The sequence below is a fragment of the Chelonoidis abingdonii genome, chromosome 11 (genome assembly GCF_003597395.2).
Source record: "Chelonoidis abingdonii isolate Lonesome George chromosome 11, CheloAbing_2.0, whole genome shotgun sequence".
NCBI lineage: Eukaryota > Metazoa > Chordata > Testudines > Testudinidae > Chelonoidis > Chelonoidis abingdonii.
In genome coordinates, this window is record NC_133779.1 from 18,022,936 (window position 1) to 18,032,942 (window position 10,007).

Consider the following 10,007-nt stretch of genomic DNA (forward strand, 5'->3'; position numbering starts at 1 on the left):
GTTGGGGTGCTGTCGGCCGGGTGAGGGTGGGGGAAGCTGGTTGCTTGCAGTGATTTAAGTAGGTCAAGCAATTACCCAGGCATTCCTCTGCTGCTGCCAGCCCGCTATGCCAGCAATTCCCACGTGTCAACTGGAAGGACAGATTGGGGGCTGCAGCACCCTGGAAACACCACTGCCCCCGACAACAGCAGCAGGGCCAGCGTGCTGGGGTCACCGTGGGGCAGGCCTTGGCATGGGGCTTCCCTGCAGCGGCAGGCCTTGCAACTGGGCGGGGGGGGTGTTCTTGTAGCGGGGCCTGGGGGCTGGGCAGGGGGTGCTCTCCCCTTGCAGGCAGGGCGGGGCACTAGGAGGCACTGTGGGCAGGGTCGGGGGGCTCAGCACGGGGCTCTCCCCTGGCAGGCAGGGCTGAGCACCGAGGGAAGCTGGGGGGCAGGGAGCAGGACAGGGGGTACAGCAGGGGGGCTGGGCAGGGGGTGCTTTCCCCAGCACTCAGGGCCAGGCGCTCTGGGGTGTGGGGGACTCTCTATGCCAGCGTCCATTGATATCTCCCTCTCTCTTTCCCAGATGCCCTCGGGGCGCCGGCTCCCCTAGCGTCTCCTCCACCGGCCGCACCCACCCCGTGCCCTCTCCTCCGGGGGGCCGCCTGTTGGCCCGAGACAAGGATGCTCCTCTGGGCCCTGCTGGCCCTGCTGCTCCAGGCCAGCTGCCCGCTGGCCTCCTGCCCGCCCCAGTGCGTCTGCGACACCCGGCCCTGGTTCACCCCCCAGTCCGTCTACCGCCAGGCCCGCACGGTGGACTGCAACAACCTGCTGCTGACCCTGGTGCCGTCCGGCCTCGCCCCGGACACCCAGCTCCTGCTGCTGCAGAGCAACGAGATCGCCCGGCTCTCCGGCGAGCTCCGGCGCCTGCCCAGCCTGACCGAGCTGGACCTGTCCCAGAACCGCTGCCAGCCTGCCCCCCGCCGGCCTGGCCAGCCTGCCCCGCCTCCTCACCCTCTAGCTGGAGGAGAACCAGCTGGAGGAGCTGCCCGAGCGCTGCCTGCGGGGGCTGGCGGCTCTGGAGAACTCTACCTGAATCACAACCGCCTGCAGACCGTGGACCCCCGCTGGTTCCTGCCCCTGCCCCGCCTGGAGATCCTCATGATTGGTGAGAACCCCATCGCCCAGCTGGAGGTGGGCGGCTTCCGGCCCCTGGCGCGACTGCACAGCTTGGTGCTGGCTGGCCTGGGGCTGCAGGACCTGCCGGGCGAGGCCTTCCAGCGGCTGGCGGAGCTGGAGAGCCTCTCGCTCTTCCGCAACCGGCTGGCCTGGGTGCCGGCGCCCGCCCTGCACCGCCTGCCCCTGCTCAAGTTCCTGGACCTGAACGAGAACCCCATCGGGGAGCTGCAGGCGGGCGTTTTCTGGGGCACCCCACGCCTGGAGGAGCTGAGCCTGAGCACCCTGGAGCAGCTCACTGGGGTAGCCGAGGGGGCCTTCGACGGGCTGCCCCAGCTGGCCAAGCTGGACCTGAGCCACAACCCCCGGCTGGCCTATCTGCACCCGGCCGCCTTGCATGGGGCCCTGGCCCTGCGCACCCTGCTGGCCACCGATGGGGCCCTGGCGCTGCTGCCTGCCCAGCTGCTGGCTTCCCTGCTCAGCCTGGCCGCCCTCAGCCTCCGGGGCAACCCGCTGTGCTGCGACTGCCTGGCTGCCTGGCAGGGGCTGGCGCGGTGAATGGCCAGAGAATGGGTGTGTAGCTAGCGGGACGGGGTGCAGGGGCACAGCTGGCCGGCCGCTGCGGGAGGGGCTGCAAGGTGGCGGGGGCCGGGGCTGCCCCCTGGCGTTCCCTCCCCGGGGCTGGCCTGAGAGGTTGGTGGTGGCGCCCAGTGGCTCCGTCACCCTGAGCTGCCCGGCCAATGCCAAGTCGCCCCCGGAGATCTCCTGGCTGGGGCCAGCTGGGGAGAGGCTGCCCAGCTCGGGGCGGGCCGGGGGGGCCCTGGAGCTGGTGGGGGTGGGACTGGCCCATACAGGGCAGTACACCTGCGTGGCGCAGAACGAGGCGGGCTCTGCCAGCTGTGTCCTGATGCTGCAGGTGCTGGGGGGTGCGGGGTGGAGGGAGGAGGGCTCAGAGAGGGAGCTGGGGGGCAGGGGCGGTCCAGCCTTGCTCAGGAAGAAGGTCCAGCCCAATTTTGTGGTGCTGGAGTGGACTGGGGGGGGCTGGTCTCCGTGGGGCCCCCCCTGGGCCTCACTGGCCCCCCAGCGCCCCAGCCCCCACTGGCACTCGGCCACCAGGCACATCCACAGCCCCCACTCAGCTACACGGCCCGGGTGTCGCTGGACAGCCGGCAGGTCAACCTGATGCACCTACAGCCGGCCACGGGCTGTGAGATCTGCCTGAGCCTGGTGGCCATGGAGACGCCCATCCCAGCCACCGCATCGCCCTCCTCCATAGCAACAGCATCCTCCAGAGCACCGGCCTCCCTAGCAACCGCATCCTTCTCCACGGCAACTGCCGCCTCCCTAGCAACTGGATCCTTCTCCACAGCGACCGCCGCCTCCCTAGCAACCGGATCCTCTCTGGCAACTACTGCATCTTCCTTAGCAACCGGATCCGCTGTGGCAATCGCAGCATCCTCCTGAGCGACCGAGGACTTCTCCCTCGCAACCGCCTCTGCTCTGGCGTTCCCAGGCACGCAGTGGGCCTGCCTGAATGTGACCACGGCAGGGCTGGGGCCGGCAGGGCGCGGGCCAGGGGGTGCAGCCCTGGCTGCTGTGACGGGCTCGCTGCTGGTGGCCCTGTGTGCGATGCTGCTGGCCTGCTACGCCAGCCGGCGGCTGCGGGAACTGGGCTGCCGGGCCGCCCTCAAGCCATACCGACAGCCCCCAGCCGCCCTCCTGCTTGGCAAGCTCTACCCCCCAATCATCAGCCTAGGGGAGGCGGAGGGGGACCCCCCACCCCAACCCCCCACATCGATACCTCCAAGACATGCCTTTGGCAGCCCTGAACCTGGGCAGGAGACACATGCAAAAATTTGGAAGGGGGCTGGGGCATCACTGCCCCAAACCCTGCCTCCATGCACCCCCCAGCCTATAATTGGGGTGTCAAGGGGGAGCTGCCCCATCTGTATCCCCTCCACACACACACACACAGAAGTAGTGCAAAGGCACGTCTTTCCCAAGGCCTTGCCACGGAGTTGTCACAGGCAGGCGCGGGGTGGAGGGGGAAGGAAAGTGGGAGCCTCCCCCACCCCAGGACCAAGGGATGAGGTGATGGAGCTGCTGGAGGCTGCAGAATAAAACTCTGGAGTTAGAAGAAAAAATGTGGTGTTTTGTCTGTCATTCAGGAGATGATCCGTCCCCCCAGCCCCCTGCCTTGCCCTGCTCAGAGCTGGGGCGGCCACTTGCCCCTTTAGGGGACACCAGCTCCCAGCCGGCCTGGCTGGCTCAGGAGGGGGTGGGGGGTGTGATCCCCCCCCTCCCAGCTCCGCCGGTGCCCCTCACTCCCGACCTGCAGCCCCCACCAGCCCAGGCCCCCCCGCCCCCCTGGTAGTTCCCTGAATCCTGGGTCAGATCCCCCAGCCAACAGGCAGGGAGCCCAGCAAGACCCTGTGGGCAGGCGAGGGGGGGACGGCCGGGCGCTTGCTGCTTTGGCTCCGTGGGCCCCGGTTCTGCTCCTGGCCGCACCCGTGGACGTCGTGTGGCCACAGACAGGGCCCGGCTCAGCGTCTGAGCTCCCCAGCCCAGGGAAGACCCCCCCCACCATAGCCCACGGACCAGAGAGCGGCCCTCCCCCATCCGGCCCCAGCGCTGAGCCGTCCAGAGAACCAGCCCAACGGGCAGGGATGGAGCTGCCCCTCGGGGCAGGGCCCAGTGGCTAATTCCTAGCATCCTTGGATGCCGACGCCTTCTCGCTAGGCTGACTTTATCCTGCTGCAAGCTCCAGCCATGGGCTGAGGTTCGCCCGCCCGCAAACGTCTGCCCCCCCCGATGTGGGCACCTGGCGCTCCCCCCTGCCCCCTGCATTGGGGGCCCCAGACCCGCCATGAAAAGGGACTTGAGGCCAGGCGCGGACAGACCGGAGAAGGGGGGCGGAGTCAGCAACCTCCAGCCATTTCCCCCCCACACTGCTCCCCCAGATCACCCCTGTCCCTGCCAAGACCCCGACCATCTCAGTCCCCACCCCACATGGCCAACCTGCCCAGCTGCTTCATGTCCCCCCACTGCCCACCCCTCTGTCAGGGTCCTGACCCACAATCCCCCGCGAGACAAAGGATGCCGATCAGATCGTTTAAAAATAGATTTATTTACAGGGCAGGTCACCGGGGGGAGTCGTCGTGCCGAGCAGGCCCTCTCCCACCCTGGGGGAGGACAGACGGGGTGGGGGGTTAACAAGGCAGAGACAGGGACACAGATGAGGAAGAACAGATGGGGGGGCTGCTGCCTTTGGATCCACCCCAGCACGGCAGGATCCTGGGATCTTCTCCAGTTTGGCACAACAGGATCCCGGCATCAGCTCCCACATGGTACCTGGGACCCCAGGATCCACTCCCACATTGCACAGTAGGATCCCAGGATCCACTCCCACATTGCACAGTAGGATCCCGGGATCCACTCCCACACTGCATGGTTGGATGCCCGGCTCCAATCCCCATTCTGGCCCAATGGTCAATACATGGTTAGATAAATTCCCCAGGCTGGAAATCTCCAAACCACGTCAGTCACCAGCCAGGCCTGGGTCTCCACTGGCCCCCCACAGTCACCCACCCCAACAGCTCCGTCCTTGCCCCACAGGAAGCTAAACAGCTCAACCGCCCCACGTTGCAGCTTCGGGACAGTGGCTGCACTTGGGTGCGGCAACTGGCAACCCCTGTGGGGGAGGCGCAGGGGGGTAAAAACAGGGCCAGGGCCTCTCCCCCAGAGCAGAGAACAGCTCTGAAAACCCAGCGAGCCAGCAGAGAGAGCACACGGGGTCCGCTCACGGCCAACACTCGGCAGCATGTCTTCTGCTCGTGAGTTACTTGTGGTTCACTCACGGCTTACACGTGGCTTACTCATGACTTTCTCCTATTTTCACACGTGATTGATCTATGGTTTACACGTGGGCTACTTGCGGTTTACTCACGTGTTGCATGGGTTTTATTAATGGCTCATCCATGTTGGCCTTACAGCACGTGTTCGACTCATCGTTTGCGTGTGTCAGCTGCGGTGTCGCCGGAGCCCATTCCCCGGCAGCCTCCTGACCTCTCTGTGCTTGGCTCCAGGCTCAGGCATGGCTCGTGCATGGGTTTGGCCCAGCTCGGTCTCTGGGAAGCCGCTCCTGGGAGCCTCGCCAGTGTCTCACAGGTCGTCCAAAGTGGCTGATGCACCAGGCAGAGATGGCCAGAGCCGAGGGACCTTGCCAGTGCAAACCAACATGATTGTGACAGTTCAAAACCGCCCCTATGGGAAGGAGGAAGGTCACCCCAGAGAGGCGGACGACACTGCCTTTCAAGCACAAAGGGGTCTGTTGTCCGTGGCCCCGTTATCTCGCTAATTGGCCAACAATTGCCGTCCAATTACACCCCCCTCCCACGCCCATTCAGCTGATGCCACCTTCCCTGACACAGGAATCTTGCTCCATTAACGTCAGCAGCGACGGCATCCCCCAATCTACACCATGGGGACGGAAATTCAGCACTCATCACCGCGCTACTGCCTCCAATCGCTCTCTGAATCCTGCCCATAAATCCAGGGAGGTCACTTCCACCCTGTCCATTTCCCCCACTTCCATTGTAAAAGCCCCCCCTCTTCCCCGTTCAAATATAGAACCATTTTATATATTAAAAAAGACGGCCCAGCAGGTAATCAGTGCCGAGCCCTGTAGATTTGTATATGATCAATGCACATAGTTCAATAATATCAATATACTCTCTGAAAAATAGAAAGGAGCTGGGAATCCCGCAGGGCGCTAAAGAAATGACATTCGGGTATTTCAGCCCCTTGGGATGGCCCCACAAAAATATAAATCTATATCTTAAGCAAGAAGCTCACAGCCCCGGAAAATTTTGGTATCAAAACAAGACGACAAGGCAGCCCTTTCCCGTATGATGCAGTGCAGGCCCTGTGGGACTAACAGGATGTCAACAGCAGTGAGAAGGGCGGGACTTCCTTCTTTGCCCCGTCCACAGAATAGGTGGCCTTTGACTCACAGGAAGTAGATGAGACATTAATAAGGCGGGACTTCCTTCTTTGCCCCGTTCACAGAATTGGTGGCCTTTAATTCGCAGGAAGTAGATGAGAGGTTAATAAGGCGGGACTTCCTTCTTTGCCCCGTCCACAGAATAAAGTGGCCTTTGATTCGCAGGAAGTAGATGAGAGGTTAATAAGGTGGGATGTCCTCCTTCGGCACTTCCCCAGAATCAGCGCACTTTGAACAGGAAATAGCAGAGTGGAAACGGGGCAGAACTTCCTCCTTTGCAGAATTCGTGGGCCAGCAGGAAGTCAAGGGAGCCCCTGACGACTGTCCTCAAAAGGCGGGACTTCACTTCCCAGGCAACAAATGGGAGACAAATGAAGGAACCCTCCCTACGAAAGGGGTGAGGCATGGGACTCCCCTGCGGCCAGTTCCACGGTGACCTTTGATCGTCAGGAAATAAATCAAGGAAACAGGCTTTGCAAGGAGGGAACCAGCCCCTGAAATCAGCAGGTGGGACTTCCCTCCCGGCCGTTTCCATGGTGACGAACAGGCAACCTTCAACCTACAGGAGGGAATTAGGGCGGGACTTCCTCTGCCTGCCGCTTGTATGGCAACTCGAGATGACCTTTGACCTCCAGGAAGTAAATCAAGAAACAAGAAGCGAAGAGCAGGACTTCTTCCTCCACCCGACCCACGGGGATGAGCAGCGGGTGTGATGTCAGCAAACCAAGATGGCCGACGCGGCTACCCTCTCGAAATAAAGATGGCCGACGCAGAGCCCGCACAAAGAGGGGCTACGGGGAGGCTGACAAAGGCCACCAACAGAGGGTTTCAAACCAGGGCCAAGAGGCCCTGGGTAGTAAATAAAATCAGCCCCACAACTCGCGGCCGAACCACACCTCAGTCCCCGAGGGACATATCCTTCCATGTCGGAAATACACCCCGAGCCACCTGGGCTGGGATTAAACACAACGACCCCAGAAAAATGGGGTCAGAGCTGCAAGACCCTGGGGGGGGTCAAGGCCGAGTGAGGAACAAGGGGAATGTCCCACACTGCGCCCCCTAGGGGCGAAATGTCTGCGTGCTCCGGCTGCCATTTGAAACAAGCCAGCACGTGCATCCCACCGCTGACACCAAGCAGGGCTCTCGGTCCAAAGCAGGACACAGCTGTATCCAGCTGCCCTGGTAAAGAGTCCCGCAGGGCTGGGTCAAGAATCCAGGTGTGCAACGGGCGCTCCCCCAGCCAGCTCCACCAGCAGTGGAGAGAGACGGACAGACGTCTGGACTCACGGCTTCTGGGGCCCCGGGGACAGAACGACCGGAGTGGAGAGTCCGTCCACGCTCAGCGAGGGGATGTGGATTTGCCCACCAGAGTTAGAGGGAAACTGTGGGGAGAAGTGAGGGAGTGACCTACTGACCATACCCCTCACTCCTGACCTGCAGCCCCCCACTAGCCCAGCCCTGGGCTCCCCCCAGCGCTGCCGGTGCCCCTCACTCCCAACCCGCAGCCCCCCGCTAGCCCAGCCCTGGACTCCCCCCAGCCCTGCCGGTGCCCCTCACTCCCGACCTGCAGCCCCTGCTAGCCCAGCCCTGGACTCCCCCCAGTGCTGCCGGTGCCCCTCACTCCCAACCAGCAGCCCCCCACTAGCCCAGCCCTGGACTCCCCCCAGCGCTGCCGGTGCCCCTCACTCCCAACCCGCAGCCCCCCACTAGCCCAGCCCTGGACTCCCCCCAGCGCTGCCGGTGCCCCTCACTCCCAACCCGCAGCCCCCCACTAGCCCAGCCCTGGATTCCCCCCAGTGCTGCCGGTGCCCCTCACTCCACCGAGCCCGACACTAGCCGGCCCTGACTGCCCCAGCGCTCGGTTGCCCTACTCCCACCGCGCCCCCCACTGCCAGCCCTGATCCCCAGCATGCCGGTTGCCCTCCACTCCAACCGCAGGCCCCCCACACATGCCCAGCCCTGGACTCCCCCCAGCACTGCGGTGCCACTCACTCCCAATCCAAAGCTCCCACGGCCAGCTGTGCGGGGGCGGGGGAAGATCCCCCCCCAGGCCTGCCAGGTGCTCTCTCTCTACACCAGCCCCACTAGCCCAGCGTCTGCTCCCGCAGCCTTGCCGTGCCTCTCCCAACTCACAGCCGGACTAGCCCAGCTCTGGGCTACTCCCCATCCCACAGCCTGCAGCGGATGCTCACTCTGACCAGCGCTGCTGCGTACCTGGAGAGGAGAGTTGGCGGGCTGTGTTGGGATGGTGGCTCAGGTGCGTCCAAGAGTGGATGTAGGTGGCGGAGTGGGGGCGTTCAGCAGACAGGGTTCTGACAGACAGGAGTGTGTTCAGACGAGAGACGGACCAGCTGCCCTCTCACAACCCCTTCTGCCAGACCTCTTCCATCTCCATTATCTGGTCCTGCAGGCCTCCCCACCACAGCCGCTCCCCACCCACAGTCCTCCCCCTATGCCCAAGGCCTCCCCCCGCCCCATAGCTGCTCACTAGTGCGTGCGTGGAGATCACGGTGGTGGGCGTCAGCCCGCTGCCTGCTCCCCCACTGGGCGCCAACAGGGAGCCGCCGGCCGCGCTGATCTTCTCCTGCCCGGGCAGGGAGGGCAGCGCCAGGTCCTTGGGCTTCCGCCCCTTTGGGCCGTGCCCCTCGCTGGGGGCCCCCCCAGGCACTCCCTCCCCTTTCTCCTCCTGAAGCCCCTCCCCTGCTGGGAGCTCTGCCTCTGTCCCCCTGGGAGTCTCTTCGGCAGGTGGGGCTTCCTGCTTCACCCCCGAGTCGATCAAAACCAGGACCGGGGACCCCTCCGCATCCCCCTGCGCCTCCACTTTCACCACCACCGGCCGCAGCCCCGGGTCCTGTGGAGGCGTCGTCTCTGGGGGGCGGCGCTCTGCATCCAGGGGCTCCGGCCCCACAAAGACCTGGGGGCAAGATAGAGAAATGCAGCCAGCGCTGGGGCGGGGCAGCTGGGGAACAGCCGCATGTAACGCCCAGCGCTGAGATGCAGCCAGCTCCGGGGTGGGGCGACAGGGCCAGCTCACCTGCAGGTCTTCGCTCTCATCTGCTCCTTCAATGCTGATCTCCAGCTGGGGAATCTCCTCCATCTTCCCAGGGGCCAGGTCAAGAAGGTCCGGGGGCTCGCTGCAGAGTGCTGGGGGGTCCTGGCGGGGCGCTCGCCCGGGGGGGGCCGCCTGCAGCGACTGGATGGTGAAGGTGGAGTACAGACCCGAGCGCATGTACTCGTTACGGCTACTCCGGGGGACACCCCCCCCACGCAAGGACTTGGGGGGCCCAGAGCTCCCCTCCCCCAGCCGAGACTCGGCGAGCGCCGGCTCCACCCGCCGGAGCGTCCCTTCCTCCCGGGCCCCCTCCACGCCGGCCGGCTCTGGGTACGAGACAAATTTATAGACAAACTTCTGCCCGTTGACCTTCCGGATGATGTTCTGGAAAGAAAGAGGATAGAATGGGGGTGGCTGGGAGCCAGGACTCCTGGGTTCTCTCCCCGGCTCTGGGAAGGGGGTGGCCCGGACGCCTGGGTCCCGGTGGGGGGGAGGGGCTCACCTTGTCGTAATAGTAGCGCAGGGCGCGGCTGAGCTTGTCGTAGTTCATGTTGGTTTTGTTCTTACGCAGCCCCCAGAGCCGGGCCACCTCCTCGGCGTCCACCAGCTTGAACTCGCCGTCGTCCGACGTCCAGGCGATCAGGTGCCCGTTGCTCTGCTGCTCCAGCAGCTGCAGCAGGAACTGCCAGAGGGTCACCGAGGGGTCCATGACTGCAGGGGATGGGGAGATCGTGGGACTGGGACCTGAACCCCACCCCGGCACCGCCGGTGCCCCTCACTCCTGACACGCAGCCCCCCC

General features: G+C 64.5%; 1 protein-coding gene and 1 pseudogene across 1 annotated transcript in view; one reads left to right on the plus strand and one right to left on the minus strand.

Annotated features, from left to right (window-relative positions):
- Positions 1-662: 662 nt before the first annotated feature.
- LOC116817292 (leucine-rich repeat neuronal protein 1-like) lies at positions 663-2,618 on the plus strand (annotated as a pseudogene).
- A 1,644-nt stretch (positions 2,619-4,262) lies between these two features.
- The window catches only part of LOC116817293 (ETS domain-containing protein Elk-1), an 11,707-nt gene continuing 5,962 nt past the window's right edge, over positions 4,263-10,007 (minus strand). The window contains exons 2-5 of the mRNA XM_075071282.1: positions 9,711-9,919; positions 9,191-9,592; positions 8,645-9,070; positions 4,263-7,676 (exon numbers count right to left, since the gene is read on the minus strand). Of these exons, the coding sequence (XP_074927383.1) occupies positions 7,440-7,676; positions 8,645-9,070; positions 9,191-9,592; positions 9,711-9,919 (1,274 nt within the window). The 3' untranslated portion in view covers positions 4,263-7,439. The remainder of the gene's footprint in view (positions 7,677-8,644; positions 9,071-9,190; positions 9,593-9,710; positions 9,920-10,007) is intronic.